The 18,679-nt window shown below is 38.5% G+C and overlaps 2 protein-coding genes across 3 annotated transcripts in view; one reads left to right on the forward strand and one right to left on the reverse strand.

Moving 5' to 3' along the window:
- The window catches only part of LOC122658258 (telomere repeat-binding factor 1-like), a 30,818-nt gene extending 26,500 nt beyond the window's left edge, over positions 1-4,318 (reverse strand). The window contains exons 1-4 of one of the 2 annotated variants that reach the window (XM_043853180.1): positions 4,083-4,318; positions 3,199-3,366; positions 2,776-2,975; positions 130-214 (exon numbers count right to left, since the gene is read on the reverse strand). In XM_043853180.1, coding sequence (XP_043709115.1) covers positions 130-214; positions 2,776-2,975; positions 3,199-3,348 — 435 coding nt within the window. In that variant the 5' untranslated portion in view covers positions 3,349-3,366; positions 4,083-4,318. The remainder of the gene's footprint in view (positions 1-129; positions 215-2,775; positions 2,976-3,198; positions 3,367-4,082) is intronic. The other variant, XM_043853178.1, reaches the window with a different exon arrangement.
- A 3,297-nt stretch (positions 4,319-7,615) lies between these two features.
- On the forward strand, positions 7,616-16,548 carry LOC122657641 (NADH dehydrogenase [ubiquinone] iron-sulfur protein 4, mitochondrial). Its single transcript, XM_043852411.1, has 5 exons — positions 7,616-7,818; positions 10,127-10,215; positions 11,215-11,344; positions 13,843-13,872; positions 16,447-16,548. The coding sequence occupies exons 1-5, from the start codon at positions 7,660-7,662 to the stop codon at positions 16,504-16,506; spliced, it is 468 nt and encodes a 155-aa protein (XP_043708346.1). The 5' UTR covers positions 7,616-7,659; the 3' UTR covers positions 16,507-16,548.
- Positions 16,549-18,679: the final 2,131 nt, after the last annotated feature.

The following is an 18,679-nucleotide window of genomic DNA, read 5'->3' on the forward strand; positions in this document are numbered from 1 at the left end:
GATGAAACAGGCGTTTTATACTGGAATGTATCAGGCTAAAAAACATTTAAAACAAAAATTGATAGGATACAGTTTAACAAATTCGACAAAAAAAGCTATAATTTGAAGACATCCAGGAACCAAATATACCTCAATGTATGTAGCGATAGCAGTCTTGTTAGAACCTGCAGGTTCATTCAAAGTGGATATTGCTTCCAATATAAGATTGTCTAACCTACAACAATAGAAGGGAAGTTATACATAAAATTATATATATATAAGGCAAGTCAAATTTAACATGCCAAGAATCACCTTAAATGCACACAAGAGAGTTGCTTACAGAAAAAAAAAACAAACAACTATCTGTAATATTCTCATAAATCCATAAAATCTAAAGCTCAAAGGTGAAAACCATATAAGATGTTTCCCACCATGCACAAGGTATTTATAAAGTGTCCTGAAAATAAATTAATGTGTCTACACAAAGCCCCCAACGGATTGCAAAAGTAACCACTAACCAGATCCCACAGAAATTTATTCTTGGGTTTAAAAATAGTGAAGGTTTCATAATTTAAAGACAATCTTCATCTGACGAAGTCCACTCATTCCATCCTAAATAAATTCACATAGTATTTTCAAACATGGACAGGTTCTCTACACCAATGGGTGTAGAGGGTATCTCTACAGCAGCACCCCAAGTTATGCTGTGTGGCATATTGGATAAGCTGGATTTTGTAGATAGAGAGACCCCAAAGTCTCCTGCTCACATGTCAAGTTTTAACCTAAACAGAATTCATCAAGCAGAAAAATAGAATATTGAAAAATTCTTAAGTGTCGGTAGAGAGTGCATGGACATACATGGGAAGGAACGCCATTACATGGGAGAGTACAGATTGAATCTGAGTCTGAAATTTGATGAGTGGCTGATTCCCACCTTTACCTAGATATTCATTAGGTTAAAATTACCACATCACCTTCCAAGTGTCAAAATATTTGGATACTGTGTAGACTGTAGAGATACCCTCTATGCACGCAGGTGTAGAGAAACTTTTCACTTGTCCAATAACATTGTTTAATATCAATACTATATTTGGATACTGTGTAGACTGTAGAGATACCCTCTATGCACGCAGGTGTAGAGAAACTTTTCACTTGTCCAATAACATTGTTTAATAGCAATACATTTCAGAAACAATTGATTATTCTTTTTTTCTTCACACTAAATAACATCTTGCAAATCTAACACTGATTTTTACCAGTCCCTCAAAAAAAAAAAAAAAATACATACAAAGACCTCAACTCAAGGAGGAGCATCTGATTCTCAGAGCCTTGATCCGTCCACAAAATCAGAAAGCTCGTTATGTAACAATTCATTGCAAGGTTTAATAGAATAACATAATCTAACTTGGGCACCAACTGGCCAGATTTTGAAGATGCTACATATGCTGATAAGCTCCTCATCTATCCAAGAAGTTTCTGAACAAAATCAGTTTCCACCCGAGTTCTCCTTTATTCACTTGTGAAGCATTGCTTAACCAATACCTCCTTGTAAGAACAGAACAACCTAAGGCAAAGATGGTCATTCATTTCCAGAAACAAACCCAGAACCAGCACACACTTAAATATCGTTCTTAGGAAAGTCACCTCTCCCGCTCCCCAAACTTCTTGATAATAGGTAAGGGTGACAATTCCAAAAAAACAAAAAAATAGAAAACAGCTATAGTTTGTTGTAGAAACTATATGTATACAAGGATACACATGATTCCCGTGGGCTTCTTGATATAAGTTGATCAGTTGAGGATTTCTTGGGTGGGAAGTGGGACGCCAGTCATTTGTGGAAACTGATGAAAAAAGGTGCAAGCTTGGGTTGAGATGATTAGGATTATGTTAAGAGCAGTTAATGGTGGTTGATTTCTTAAAATCTTAGCTGGCTCCATAAAAGCAAAATAAAGAAGAAGAATCAAGAAATCCACCATCTTTTTATGGAATATAATCAAGCGAATTCATGTCACAACAAAACAATTGAATAATAAATTTGTTTCAACTGATAAAAGGGGGTGGAGCCTCCAAACATGAAACATATCCAAGATCCCACTAAATCAGCCAATGACACAATGTTGTTGGTTGTTCAGCCCAAAGGAACTTTAATGATAACAATTAAGACCATGGTTTTATATAGATGTCAGTAAAAAAGTAGGGGTATAATCATCCAATAAAAAATTGTTTTTTGGATGTCATTACTCATTAGACCTCCCCCACTGATTAAGTTATAATTCAGTAGTCAAGTTTTTTTGGTACTTCCATGTAGAAAAGCAGTGGTGTTTCATTCATGTTCTTTCCCAGTTCCCCCCCCCCCTTCTTTATATCATGTGAAAACAAATTTCCATGCCCAAGGAGGGACCTTAAGCATGCAGGTCACCTTACAAGCAACTCTTACCTTATCTTGGTTAGAGGCAACAATGCCTATTTCATTAAGCACAAATTTCCAAGTCAAGCAATGAACGTGGATGAAACAAATACACAACAAAAGACTTCCAGGACTGCCTTCAGTCAACTATCCAATTGTTCTAACGCTATGTGCAGCTCATTGGTACACTGAAATGGAAGAAGATGCTGCACCTAGCTCCCTTTTTGTGTAGGAGTTTCCAAGCATTCTTAAAATAAAATTGGTCACTTCAAGTTTATCAATACGGTTACCACTAAATGAATTGAAGTTAGCATCTTAAGCTGCCATCACAAATCAAGGTTTGGAAAAAATTAGAAATGCAAAATCAGTAAAAGAAAACTGATCCCAACCTTGTCATAGGTCTTTTTAGACCAGAAGTCTGCAATGTTTCACTTGGAAGTGCAAGGGGCTTTGCATCAATTATTTCTTCATCACTAGCCATTGGGTTATCATCGTGTTTGGGGAATTGTTGACTCCTTTTAAGGGCTAAACGAGCCTTCTCCCTAGATCCCCATCCATGTGCTGTCACACTCATATTTCTCCACTTGTCCTGTCCAGAATTGAAGCCAAGGAAATCAGTACATGGGCCTAGGTATAAGAACTATAACAGTCGTATTGGGGGAAAGAGAATTTTGCATTTCATAAGACAGAATTATCAGGAATCCAATAACTAACCCAAGAAAACTCCGCACTCGGATTAGAAACTTGTTGAACTTCCTTCCGTAACTAACATTACTTACTATTAGACAAAGGTAAAAGGAACATATATATACCTTGAGGTCCACATTCGAACGCATAGACAATATACTACTGAATTCAGGGTCTCTCAGTATTGTGCGCCATTTGCCAGCCCCATGCTTTGCTATTCCAGCTTTAAGGGCTGCTTCTTCTTCTGCAGTCCACTTCTGCTTCGGAGCACCCATTAACAGGAGCTGAAGGATCTTTACCAAAACAATCGGAAAGCTAATCAGGTCTTGGTATTAGCACATGTACCCAACATTAAAAATAAGAAAATAAGAGAACGCCAACAGATGGTCAGATGCTTTTTGTTAAATCCTCACGAAAGTTAATAAATGATCTCAGCAATCAAAGAAATACAGCTTAAGCTTCATGACGATCAGGTTTTAACAACCAGTTGAGCAGCAACAGAAATTGTGATTATTATTTCTAGAATGTTGAGCAACAGGATTTGGGGGGGGAGAGAATATGTATAAGAGGAAAAAAGCAACGACAAGATAACATAATAAATCAAATCAGTCCCGTCTGACTCTCAAAAACAACCAAAATTCCGAGCATCTCAATCTCACCCTCTACTTCCCTATAATACCATGTACACCAGAATCTGGAAAGGATGGTTTCGATGGAACCAAGACAACCCCCTTTGATAAGATTAATCTAATTAACGATATTAAGTTAACGAAAAGAAACTTTCAACAATCTACAGATAAAGACCCTAACCCATGTTTCACAAGCCACAGATGATCAGACACCTTAACAAAGAACACCGTAACAGATTCCGAGTATGCGCGAATTTCGCGGTGGAAGGAGGAAGGGGGGAGGAAGTGAATCTCATAGTTTCTCAACCCACGTGAAAGAATAACCATTTTCCAGATATCATTGTCTAATTTCTCTGAGAACGGAAGCAAGCATGCGTTACCTGTGAAGGTACGAGTGCTCCTCCGATTTCCTATCTCTCTTTAGTCTCTTCTCTTATCTTCGTCGGGGACCAGGATATTTAGTAAAACCTAAAAAGAAGCTCTGCGAATCGGCGGTGTACTTACATTTTAGAAGCGGGACTGCGGGAGGGCCGGGAGGCCAATGAACGAACAGTCGAACACGGACAATTTATTCTCTCTCTTTCTCTTTCTTTCTCTCTTTCTCTCTCTCTCTCTCTCTCTCCCTCTCTGTATTCTCGCCGGTTATTGTCGGCGACGGTGGTTCTTACAAGTTATAACTTACAATGTGATTTGCGGCGCCTGAGAGTTCCGAAAACGCATGGGCCGGATGGATCCAAAATAATATAATATATATATTAAAAATAAATAAATAAAAACACACCTCTGTTTCTAATTTTCTATTGCATTGCACGTGGTCGAATCCTGGTTTTGCCAGCTTCTCAGCCCTGATTGGTAACAATTACGTTCTCAATTCCTTGATTCCTGATGGAAATTTTTTTTATTATTATTATTAATTTCTTGATTTTTTCTGTATTTATCTATACACTGGTAATTACGAAAAATACCATTTTAAGTGTGTAAAACCATTTTACCAAGCTTTTAACCTAATAAAAATGAAAATAATCATAATTCGGCCTCTTCCAAAAATATTAAATATTGTTTTCAAAATATAATCCTTGTTAAATTACAATCACCTCAAATATGTCGAATCTATAACGAAATATGTTAGAAAAAAAGCCATATGAAGATTGTTAGGCCATTGCAATGGTCTCAAAGAATTTGATCAATTAGAATTTCACTGCGCACTTGTCAGGTGACCACAGTTTTCATTGACACATTGATGCGATTCAACTCCTCGGTGCACCTTCTCTTCGTAGACATCAACACACATAAATGAACGTGAATATTTTGGCCCCATTGGATATGTGTAAAAATGCCCATTATGATTGTTAATTATTTAGGATGTTCTCATTATCATGCGGCCATTACCACATTGACACATAATTAGTTGATCATCAGTCATTTTTTCTACAAATAACCAATGAGCATTTTAAAACAATAAAGCAAGCATCTTTTTTTTTCTACCAGTAAGCATTATAAAATAATTGTGCAAGCGTATTGTAAAACTCAATTTAATGTGAACACATCCTTTAACAAGCTGCTAAAAAATTTTTAAAATATATAAATTGAAATTACAGATGTTCATGACAACTTGCATATATAAATTACAGTTTCAAAATCTCAAAAATAAAAAAAAAATCCAATAATCAAAGTTGTTGCATCATGTCACGAATTGCCATTTTATTTGCTATCATCTTAATTGATCCATGCATCTCCCTTGCACTATCACATGGATCACTTAACTCTACAGCCATGCAATGGGTTGCCTCATATGCAAAAAAAATTGCCTCTTATTCCTCATCACAAGCATCATAAACACCTAATCTAGTAAACTCGACATCTACTATTTGTTCATCTCTACTATAGTTACGAAGAGGGTAGTAGACAATCATGATGCAATTTTGGATCTTGAGGGGATAAGGAGGCATGGACCTTAAAATACCAAATCGAGTTTTTAACACTCCAATTGTTCGCTCATTGACATTCTTTAAAGATGAATGTTTATGATTAAACAATTCCTTTGGGATTATAGGCTGTCTTCTCCTCCCTTGTAATATCACAAATGATACCTTTTTCTATTAAAATATGTCAAATATCATGGTAGAGTCGGGTAGTCAGAGTCTACAACATAATACTTCCAGGGGATGTCCGTGATTTTTTCCCTATAATAAACGATTTGAAATTTCATTTGCCTTTTAGTATAAGATGTTGAAACTTTCAAAGGTATAATATCTTCTCTTCTTTTTTTTTTTGTAAAAAGGTATAATATCCTATTGACATCATATTTAGTGGCAATGTTGGTGTCATCTTTGGACTGCCTACAATTGGTTTTTTATATCTGTTTTGTCTAGTGAGCCATTTATTTTAGTGACTCTCTATATGATTATATTTATGAGGTCATATTAATTAATTTCTCAATTCTTATGCTTGGCTAAATAGAAAATTCAAGGGCTTGGAGAGTGCAATGCACAATGGTGGATGGGGTTAATGTGAACAAAGGACCCATTAATTAGCTCGTCTCCAGGGAGCCTAGCACGCCCAGGGTGCATCCAGTTGTTGGACTGTATAGCACACATCCCTAGGCATGCGCCAAGATGTGTGCGGCACAACTCAACCACTAGATGCCCGCTGGGCACTGGGCTCCCTGGAGATGATCCTGATCCCTAAAAATGTGTAATGTAGAGGGTGCCCGCAGTTGTCAACGGTAACACTCTCAATTATTGATTAATGATTTTTTATTCAAGAGAGCAGATTGGGTGTGGAACTCCGTTTGGCAACTCCGATCTGATTTCATGCTCTTATAGATCAGACCGGCCCCAAATATGCTCCTAGAGCTCTTATAAAAAAAAACACAAAACTCATAGAGCATGATTCTTAGAGCATAAAAATGTTGTTCACTGCTCCAAAGCAAAACTCATGAAACAAACTAAAAGTAGGAACTAGGAAGACAAAAGTATGCATTTTTTTTTGGTTCAGTTTCAGACTTCAGTGGCATTAGTTGGAAAATCGGGTTTTGATTGGGGGCGAGTCGCCCGAATTGAGTCAAAAATTTGAAAACCTAGTCAAGACTCAAGTAGACTAGGCCAAGGTAAAAAATGACGAGACTGAGTCATAATGGTTTGAGTCAAATAAGACTCGACATTTTTACCCGAGTCATGACAAAATCGGCAAGTTTAGTCATTTTAAAAAAAAATCACAAATCAAATTCACTTAGAAAACAAAAAAACTGACTCGTCTTGACGAGTTTGACAAGACCAAGTCGCCTAGTTTTTTTCTAGAAGACGAGTCGAGTTAGAAAACCTGATTTTCCAACAATAATTAAACGTGATGATCAAGGCTGGATTTGCACAAGTTATAGTTGAATAAGATAATAGAAATCTGATTACACATATCTAGGATGGTGGTGGGACTTCACCATTGCTGATTCGTGTCATCATTGAAGACATTATCCATCTTTCTTCCTTCTTTGTATCTTGTAGTTTCACTTATATTCCACGGGAGATTAACAGTGTGACTGATTCCTTGGTTAGGAGGGCTTTGTCGTTAACATGCACGACTGAGTGGCCCATTTCCACTCCATGGTTGCGTGAGATGTGTCGCTCTTTGCTATCGTGAACTCTGCATGTCTTTTTCTTAATAAAGACTTATTTACCAAAAAAAAAAAAAAAATAAATATTTAAACGTTAATTATTACAAAAAATAAGAATATAACGTTAATTTTGCTAATTGTTTTATCCGATTCCTCGAAAACACCCGAGTTAACGGTCTCCTACCGAATCCGACTGATATAGGACCATACGAACCGTGGAACCGGGATCGATGGAGAACGATGTCGCCGTGGGCACTGGTCAAGAAATCAAGGTAGAAGCGCAGTAGTACATTTCACAGATCGAAAGAGAAAAACGAACGAGGGATTCTGCTCGTATTCTTCGTAAGATGGCGAACACTTTGCAACGGGGCATCGCTTGTGCTCGTGTTTTTCGCCCTTCTTTTCTTTCTTCGTCGAGACTGTACTCTGCAGACGCCTTGGTTGAGGTCAAACCGGGAGAGATCGGAATGGTTTCGGGAATCCCCGAAGAACACCTTCGGAGAAGGGTATTTTTATTTATTTATTTTTTTTGTAGTTTTTTTTTTTATTTTTATTTTTTATAATGTTGTTATCTTTGACATCAACCTTTCTCTACGAACTTAAGGTCATGGACACGCTCACAAGGTCTACTTTCTCACGACCGCTGCTACGTTTTTGGCTTAGTTGAAATGCAAGTAATCATCAATTCATGTATTAATTTCAGTCACGTTGGTGCTATTAGGGTTTTGAATTTTGTGTGCAGAAACTTGAATTTCTCATTATCATGTCTTAACACGAGAGGCAGTACTACTTTCTGTATCGTGCCAAGGATCAATTCTCCAAATTCATTGCCTGGAGATAATCGTTCGTTGATCCTACCCTATAAAGTGAATCTTTAGTTGGAAGAACTAGGAATTCGCCGTAATACCTGCTCTTTGTTTCTTACAGTTTCATATCTCTTACCCGCTGCAATCTTCCAGGAGAGATAATCCCTTGGGAGTTTCTGTGTCGTGTGCCAAGTTATGGAAAACTTCCCTCTCGTGCCCCCCCCACCCAACCAAAAAAAAAAAGAATCCTAGTCTTACGCGGAATGGAGGAGAAATAAGAAAGATAGGGAGTTACCTAGCTACATCTGTCAGGTGGCTATTGTGTTCCATACCGTTTTACAAAGATCGTTAATTGGATGAGGCGCTTCTCCTTGAAATTGCAAAGTTACAGTAAATATAGTTCCATTGGGAAGAAGTTCATAAGCTGTTAAGGAATTGATGAAAAAACTTTGGAGGTTGTGACTTGTGAGTCATGAACTCACTGCTTCTCTTTCTGTGTTGTGGTCGAATAATTAGATGGTGAAATTCTCATTTGGTATCAGTCTTATATTTGTCAGAATTTATACAACAATGTGGATTGAGGTGAATATCCCACCTCTTATTGTGCACGAATGGGTTTGATTTCGTTGGGAATGAAGGTCTACGTAGATATTACATTTGTGTTGCCTAACATCGATTACCGTTGTGTTAGTGATAATGTCTGCTACTTCTGTTTCCTCCGACTAATAACTTTATTTTTAATCACTATGACTGTTTTACATGCTCCTACATCCTAAGGTTAATTTTTTTTCCTGTTTGATATAGATTTTGTTCTTGGTGTATTGCGGCCGAAAGCTGAATGATGCCCATAGGTGTCAGCTAAATGTGTCCTGTTTGGAAACTCTATTTCATATAAGTTTGAACCAATGAATATTCCTGATTCATGTTATGGGTTCAGCGTTAGGCTTTCCGCTGGCTGCCTGCATAACCAGCTTTCCTTTGTTCAGACTTAGGACTGGCAATATGAAAACTAAAAAGAGCAGTGAATCTTAGGCCAGAATGCCTGATTTGGTATGATTTTTATTTCAATTTCAGGGGATGATTCTATTTCGAAAATTGTTTGGTCTGCTTTTTGCACCTTATTTCAGTGAAATAGAAATCAAGTGGAATAGAAATTCTGAAATAGCTGAGGAGCTGTTTCAGAATTTGTATTTCATTTGATTGCACTCTTGCTCTTTAATGAGCACATGGCTAATTTGATGGGCAAAGTAGTAATTTCATGTTAAAAATAAAACATCACCTTTGTTCTCATAATGGTCTCACCACCACCACCACCACCACCCCGTCACCTCCGCCACCGCTACCACCACCACCGCCACCGTCACCGTCACCGTCACCGTCACCGTCACCGCCGCTACCACCCCACCATTGCCATCACCTCTCGCCGCCACCCCACCACCGCCATCACCTCTCGCTACCACCACCGCCGCCACCGCCTTCACCACCACTACCCCACCACCAGCACCCCCTTCCCAAAGAAATATAGAGAATCTATTCTCAAAAATTGAACTACCAAATGGATTTTTTTTATACTTGAAATATTTCATAGTGATACAACCAAAACAATTTCAATTTTTTGACCAAAAATCTATTTGTTGACTATTTCATAAAATTAATCCAAAATTGAAATGGAAATCATACCGAATCTGGCCTTAGAGTTGAAAAATAGTATATGTAAATATTTCACATAGGGGATTGACTGGGGCCAACACTCTTAAATAGCTACGTTTGTGCATTCCCTTTCCAGTTTGTTCTGATACTAAAAAACGTGTAATGCAACTGTCACACATTGGTTATGCTCCAAATGCTCACATTATAAACCATAGTCTAATTGCCTATATATGTGTTTGTTAATGTAAAGTTTACTTGGATAAATTTTTACGACTCAATCATACAATCTCTGCTTTACCCCCCCCCCCCCTCTATTTTTAATTTTTTTTAAGACTGCATTTCTTTCCATTCATGGCAGGTTGTAATTTATTCACCTGCTCGAACCGCAACTCAACAAGGTTCTGGAAAAGTTGGAAGGTGGAAGATTAATTTCTTGTCAACCCAGAAGTATGTTCTACCATCTATGTTTTCTTCTTTCCACTTTCTCAAATTTTTGTATTGCACTCAAATTCTCTTTGCTCAGGGTTGGATTTCAAGGGAATATATTTGCAATGCATGTATGCTTGAATTTGCGGTTTCAACTTGGTGGCAGTCTGAATTTTAATACCTATTCCTTACTAATACTTCACTTTAAAGCTTCAGTAACTTATAGACTTCCATTGGTACACCTCGCACAGGTTGTGTGTATACTTCTATCATTGATATGCCCCTCTGGATCAAGAATTCACCTTACACGGGAAAAGGTGTGGGGCAGATATTAAAATTCAAACTTCCTCCAAGTTTGAATTTAAATATCTATTCCTTAATAATACTTCACTTCAAGACTTCAGCAACTTAAAAAGACTTCCATAGGTACACTTCTCTCACAGGTTGTGTACACTTCTGTCATTGTTTTGCCCCCCTGTAAAAATTCCTAAGAATAGGGTTGTAAAACCCTATTCTTAGGATTTTTAGGGAAACATTTCATTTCTTAGTGTTTTATATTGGTTCTCTGGTGGGGAAGTAAAATTCCAAATTAGGAAATACATTCATTTACTGATATAAATGAATTTACTTTAGGAAAATTTTCAATTTATATTTCAAGATCAGGAGAGAATAGTTAAGTACTGGTGAAATATGTTATTTTATGTGCAATTAGAGTTCTTTTAGTTAGAAAATATGCGATATGTAATTTCTTATAGAGATATAGATTTATATTTGCTACAGAAAAAAAGTGGAAAATATGAGGTTTTGGATGATATTGGAAATGTCACAATAAATATTATTCCTAATAGCTCTTAGGGGTTGTTGGGCTTTTGATGAATGCATGCTTTTATTCATGAATGCAATATGCTGCAGTGAAGGGCAGTCAATATTCTCATTTACATAAATAATTTTGGGTCTTGAACTCTTGATACTTATATAATTGTTTCGATTATAAATATTTCTTATTTTACATTTTTGTAGGTGGGAAAATCCATTGATGGGTTGGACATCCACTGGGGACCCATATGCTAATGTGGGTGATGCAGGACTCAGTTTTGATAGCGAAGAAGATGCAAAGGCTTTTGCAGAGAGACATGGTTGGGAGTATGTGGTATGTGTCTCTAGCTCTTTAAATTAGTTTTTAACTATTTTTGTATCTTTGACCATTTTAAACCTGTTGTCTTATAACCTTATCCGCAATGATATAGGACTGTCATGAAGGAAACAAAGGAATCTTGGTTGAGATGTACTGTTTATGGATAGTGCTTAAATGGCTGGCCAAATAGGCTAAAATTGGTTTTGAAACAACTGTTAAAGTGGTCTATACAGTATGCTCCGTGGTGGATAACTAAAGATGAGTAGTGAAAATTTTGAAAAATCAATCTAGGAAAGAAAATCAATTGGAAATCTGGGTTTAGAGTTGAAATATGATCAAAGTCTAAGAAGATTTGGTTTGTTTTCTATTTTCTAGTATGATGGTGGATTATTGGGTTAGGCTGAATTTCTCTAGTCATTTGGGTTATTTTTCAAGAGTGAAGGATTTGATTGGACTGGTTTTTGTAAGGGAGGTCACGGTTCAGTGGAAATGATATATCTGGTCAGGGTTTAAGAAATTAGAAATTAAAGCCTTAAAGGACGGGAAGTTTAGAGGATAATGGATGATAAAATGGACTTTGGCGTGCAAGTTTATTTGAAGAAAGAGAGTAGAGTAGAGAAGAAGGAAGAAGGATGAGCAAGAGAAAGCGAGAGAACATGATTGCAACAGAAGAAACTAACAAGGAAAGCTCTAAAGTTTCACATGATTGGAAAGGTCCACCAAAACTTGATCCATTAATCCAAAATACAAAACTGATGTAAACTCAATCCGTTAATCCAAATATTTATTTCATGCATGGATTACATTGCTGATTTACAAGACTCTGATACATAACTACCCTTCTAACTCAAGACTAGCTAAAAGGATCACCACTACTTAACGCCGAGACTGAAGATTTCAATTAAACAAGAAGTTGGATGTACGACTAATTGAGCCCTCATGTTCTATTCACTCTACCAGGCTATGAGCTGGGAATCTTGTTAGCATGCAAAGGAAATGCTGTACAATCCACCCTGAGGCTTTCTAGCAGGATTTGTGAAATTATCCATCAAAGTAGAAATAAACATAAAATGAAAAAAAGGATATTCAGTAGGAATGAGCATTAAAAAAAGGACCGAGTTTTCCTCCATTCACCGTGGGGGCTTTAGATGTGTGGGGGGCGTATTGGGAGGGTAGTAGTTTGGGGAACATACTAAAACCCTATAGGGTTTTGTGAACTCTAGGGTGTGTGGTGAACCGTCCTCTACGGATGGAGGAAATCTTTCTCCTTAAACAAAATACTAATCCAAAAAAAAAGGGAATGATCAATGACAATGCAAAACTTTGATGATATAAACCATTAACTAGTGATCTCTACTTATTATCAGAAATGTCAATATGTCTCTCTTTCCTCATCTGCCAGCATCACTCAAAGTAAGTGAACCTTGCGAAGTTGGTATATGGATATAGATGACAAGCCACCAGCCCACCAACCAATCGTCATCTGGTGAAGCCTGCTGATACAGGTGCATACATCCTTTCAAGCAGATTTAAGGGAATCCCCCAGATATTTTGGCTAAAGTTTTGAGGAGCACCTGAGGTGAAAGATGAAAGATGAGGCACATGCTTGATTGAAGTGGGAGGTCATTTTATGGAAAACATTAAACAAATATAAAAAACACTAAGAAATAATGTGAATTACATAATTCAGGAAGATGGTTTCAGATAGTTTACGGAAATTAACATGATATAACAAGATTATACAACACGAAATTGGCACAAGCATATTATAACTAACATGGTGGATAGGATGTGCTGCTACTACTACCACATACGCTGCTGACTAAGGAGCTGGGACTGGCTAAGCAACTGGCTCCGCTCTAGCTTACTTCGTCATCAATGTTGTAGGCTCTGGTTTTGCACATGGATACAACTACTCGATGCTTTCCACCCCTACCTCCAATAAACAAAGCATCTTAGAATCACTTTCAATGAAATTAGGAGAGATGTTATGATCTGAACAAAACCCAAGAAGGAGAGTCTCTGAGCAAGCAGGGTACTTTACACCCTATCACACTGATCTTTTTTAACATTATTTTTCTCTCTCTTAAAAATTAATATAATATTGTGAGGAGGCACAGTGTACGCCTTAGGCTCAGATAGCCTTTTCCCTTATAGCATATAACCATTGTACAAGATAGCAAACCCTAATCGATGTAGTCAAACAATGTTTCTCTGCTCCAGCAGAACAAGCCCGAGGTAAAAATGGTAAAACGAACTGAATTTATGCTTTGTTTTGCTTGAATAGAACAGCCCCAGCACAACGATGCACAAAGGTGCAGAATATCGCAAAGGCGCTGTGTCAGGCATGCACCTATAACAGTGAAAGAACAAGTTATCTTCTTTTTTTTGTGCATGCTTGTCTTGATTTTTTATGAAGCACCACTTCAATATTTTCTTCTAGATATATTCTTGATTTAATCCCCCATTTTTGTATGTTATGTAATCTTGGGTTGACTTCTTGATTTTTGCAGGTTAAGAAGCGTCATACACCAATTTTGAAGGTTCGACATTCTTCTCTCACCAAATTTATTGACATGCTCTAGCAATTTAATGGAAATTCTCTATTTCTAACACAATATAATATCAATTTGATTTTATGGTGTCGAGGCAAGATGATCTGAAAGATAAGCCCCATATCATAGTATTTCTGAAGTCACTTTTTTCTGCATCTAGAATCAGTTTTCGTACCTGGTGCATTCCCAAGTGATAGTGATCCAATATCATTGTTTATTGAATAATTTAAAGGATCAGTTGGTCCATGAGCCAAACCCCGTAATTGGTACCAGATTAGCCAATCCACCAAATATGATGGAGGTTCAGATTGGTCCTGTCTGACACTGATACAGATTGGATATTCCGATATTAATCTCTAAAACCATGCTTAATTTATTGATTTTTAGAAATGATGTCATTCCATTGCTATTTTGTCTCAAATATTGAAAATGTAACTTGTAGGAAGATTTTAAATTTTTTTTTTTTTTTTATCGAATTAAAGTTCCTAGTTTAAATAAGCTGATCTTTTTTCATTTCTCTATTTTTTGCAAATTACTAGTATCGCTCTCTCATTTTTAGGGTTGTGGCGGTGTACATCTTTGCAGAAGCTCATAAAATTTTAAGGTTTGCACCTCACCAGGGCAAAAAGACTGTCTTCACCATCTAACAAGCTAACCACTGACCTGCCCTCCTATCCTTCTACTACCACTATATATTTTATCTCTGCATCACCTTTAATACTCTCTTCTAGACCGTAGCAGTCTTAAGACCTTGACAACTAACCCAAGTAGAGATGCAAGAACCATATTTTGCAATGCTCCTGAAAAGATACCTGTGAAGAGCCTTATTTGGCAAGATGGCAGCCTCACACCCAACTCCCTACTCTTTTACATTTGTCTCCTGTTTCTGGTTGACAAAATTGAATTATTATGGCTGCCGTTTTAGTCGTTCCAGGGCTTTATCCTTTAGCATTAGGCACCCGGATTTTCTTTTCTGATTAATACCCTGTAGAATAATTTTCAGTACAAAAGGTTTCTCTGAAAGGCATATAAAACAGTTCACAGTAGTGCATTTTAAGTATAGTCTATTGCATGTTTATGCCATCTTAGTAATTATGCTACTTCTGGTGTTTCATTCTGCTCCTTGTTTATGGTTTAATTTATTACCTTATCAAAAGATGAAAGAAGAATCTTTCTATGTGTTTTCTTGGGAGGCCCTTTTGTAACAAGTTACTTAGGAAGACTTGTCGAGGGCGTATTTTGGATCGCTAGTCTCCTTTCAGTGTTTTGGAGTCTTAATGGCAAAGTTTTCAAAATAATTTTACATCTAAATAGGCACAGGAACTTTGCAAATAGTCATGGCATAGCTATAACTTGATTTCGTTGGTCTTTTTATGGAACTTTGATTGACTCTGTCCAATACCAATGTCTATGCCTCTCAGAAGGAGATTGTCTAGGTTCTCAACAGATTTGAAACCTCACACAGATCTTTTGCATTCATTAGCTTGGCTGTAGCTGCCTCTTAATTTGAAATTCGACACAAAAGTTTCTCCATTCGTTGCTGGGTTTTGAGAGCTTTGGATTTTGTCTTGTAGAAAGAACAATCTGAGTGGAGTATAGCCGACATTTTCTGATGATGAATCATGTAGAATTGATTGAAGATGGGTATTTCTCTGTCTCATGCAAAAGTCACGCGTACAATAATTAATGATAATATTATGAAAAAAATGAACCTTATCTCGAGCAATACTACCCCCTCCCCCCCTTCCCCACTTACCACCCCTCAGAAAAAAAAAAAACGAACCTTACCTCTTGGAGAATAGTTCCTTAGAATGTGATTCTCCAGTATGCCGTTCATTGACTTAATAAGAATTATTCGTGAGATATTTGTCAATTAATTTGAAGTGGTTCATGCTACTAGTAGTATGTAACACTTTGGAATTCCTATAGTGTGTGGGGGTAAGTGGAACTCCTAATTTCCTATAGATGGATAGATTTGGGCTCTTTTTATCTATTCTTTAACTACTAAGCTGATTTATTTATGCTTGTATGTTATGGTACAGAATTATATTAATCAGCAACTTATCATGGGTGGATCTCATGGGTCAAATTTCAGCTCGGACAGAAACATAGAAATGGCTAAAATGTGATCTTAAGAGGTCAAAAAAATTATTATGCAAAATGCTGCTTATATGGCAGAACCTAGTGGCTCTGTCACTTTCTGGATCACTTCCGTCACTTGTTTGGGGTGAAATTGAGATTATTGTGTCATTTGTGTCTGTGGGGGGTTGGGGGGGGGTGTTGGGTTACAGACATCTATGAAGGCACATGGCAAAATGTGATTTAATGACGGGGCCAAATAAATTGGTGGTTCAATCTGTAATGGGTGCCAAAGGAACTCTGGAACCATTTCGTAAACAATTGGTCGTTGGTATTGATACATGACTGAACTTGTGACTGAGATAATGGAAAATGCTCCCTGTCGGTTTCATGGCAAGCAGAGGAGCTCCGATCTGACAGTGGTCAGAGGCTATTTGATCAGTTGTAGCAGTTGCTAATTGGAATGTTTCTTCTGCTGTGCAGGTGAAGTCTTATGCAGACAACTTTAAGTGGAAGGGCCCGCCCAAGACACAGGAGGATTAATTTTATTTTTATCAGGAACTATGTTGGAGTGCCTTTGAAGAATGCAAGAGTTTGAGTTTAAGGAAACAAAAAAAAAAAAAAAAGAGAAAGAAAAAAGAAAAAAAAGGGCTTTGACATCATTTTCCCCTATATCGGTAAAAACCTATTGGTGATGGCATTCTTCCTTTTTATTTTATAGTTTACAGCAATGGATGTATTCCAGACCTATGTGCTCCCGTTGCCGAATTCAATAAAAAGTGACTGTTTACTACTGTTTTTTGTTTTTTTGTTATCGGAAACAGTAGTACAAATGATCGTTTCCTCTAATAATTTATCAAAGCATTGGAGTTGGCCTCAGAACTCAGAAGCCCCTCTGGTGTGGAATCTCCAAGTGAAGAGATAGTCCTTAGAGAGACAAGATAGTCTAATGACATCACAAGGGACATAAATAGAGCTCTTCTTCCCGTCGCGTCCCCACTGTATCTTAACCTTGCAGGAAAAACCATTTAAAGCAGGTGGTACGGCCGTATCTGAGAGTTGAAGCATCACTTCTCCGCTGATCCTCTTGCATGCACAGCCACTTAGCCGTCCATCGTAAGTAGCATTAAGCCAAGAGCACTCTGGCTGCCCCACCATCTCCTTGTAGGCGGAGTTTGCCAGCCTAACCCTGTTGTTAGAATCCGAGATGATGGCCGGCAGCGACTCTTCCTCCAACTCTTCCTCCACCTCCTCGGGTCTCTTAGGGGCACGCACGTCACCAGAGGTTGAGCTTGAGCTGGGGTCCTCACTGATGCATCCAACGCTTATGCTCGACCCTACGGGTCTCACGGGCTGTGGTACTATGACCTTGCTGCAAAGCAACGCTGCATGCAGCTTCCGTAACAAGCCCTCCTCCGGTGGAATTCCGGTTGTAGGAGAATTGAGGTCCAAAACTTCCTCTTCATCAACGAACTCCGAGTAGTAATAATACGGTGCCGGTATGGATCTGGCAGATGCACTGTCAGGGGCAGCGATGGAAGTATGTGGGTGGAGGAGGGTGGCCAGATTGGCGGATGCACTGGTTGGCTTCTCCATTGCCCCATCGAATCCGGGCCTGAAAATTGTGGCACCAGGGAGTACACGAACAAAATCCTGCTGCATGGATCGGCTGAGGGAGGCGTTTCCAACAAGGGATAATGACGGCCACGAGGAAGAAGGTGCTGCATGAGGAGAAGCAGGGAACTCTGGGAGAGGTGTCCTCAATCTCTTGGAGGTACAGGTTGAGAATCCGGCTTTGGTCCTCTTTCTGCAATCCCTGGAAGCACTGCTCTGCAAGTGGTGGGTAAGGTTGTTTCTGAAGAAATGACGATGGTGCTGGGCTACTCTCCGAGGAGGTGTGGACTTGTTGTCCAATATGGGATGATGATGCATGGACAGTTGAGGCTTTGGTGCGATGGGTCTGTACCTGGACATGATCTGATCGGTTTTGGAAAGAGAGGAGTAGATGTTGAGGTTGAGAGAGTTGATGATCATGGTTTCTTTGTATCTGCTTTCCTGGTCGCTGGGTAACTGGCACACCGAGCTGTGAGCCATGATGATATCACTGCTACGAGGCGAAAGAGGCCTAAGAGCCAAATGAAACGTGACCGTGCCCCGTGCGTAGTTGGGGCAGGGAATGAAGTGGAGGGGAGAGATGTTTGAAATGGGGGGAGGGGGGAGAGAGGACAGAGGAGAGACCACTAGACGAGTGTTGGTGAGCCTTGGATCCTCTAGTAGGTGGGTTAACATCACCACTAAGCCAAAGAAGGCAGGAGAAAGAGAACAGAAAGGATGACTGGATTGGAATGCGGAGGGGGGGGGGGGGGGAAGTGCCATTTGGGCATCGTGGGAGTGGCAATTTAGATCTGAATCCTGGGGTAGGTTGGGGTTTACGTGTAGGAGTGCTTGGGATAGGAAGACACGAGGAGCGCCGTTGTGAAGGGAAGCTGGTTTTGGTGCGACGTGATAGAACCCTTTCACGAATTCCATGCACCCACAGTTTCATACTTTCATTGCAGCTAGCTATTCAGTCCACCGTTACCATGCAGTTGTGCAGAGATTTAGCTTCCTTCCACATTTTGGTTGGTTCCTCCTCTTTTCCTTTTTAATTTAACCCCCGCTTGAGTTGTAGACCATTTGGATTTTGGTATGGCTTTCACGTGGGATAAAAGTACGT

The sequence above is a fragment of the Telopea speciosissima genome, chromosome 4 (genome assembly GCF_018873765.1).
Source record: "Telopea speciosissima isolate NSW1024214 ecotype Mountain lineage chromosome 4, Tspe_v1, whole genome shotgun sequence".
NCBI classification, from domain to species: Eukaryota; Viridiplantae; Streptophyta; class Magnoliopsida; order Proteales; family Proteaceae; genus Telopea; species Telopea speciosissima.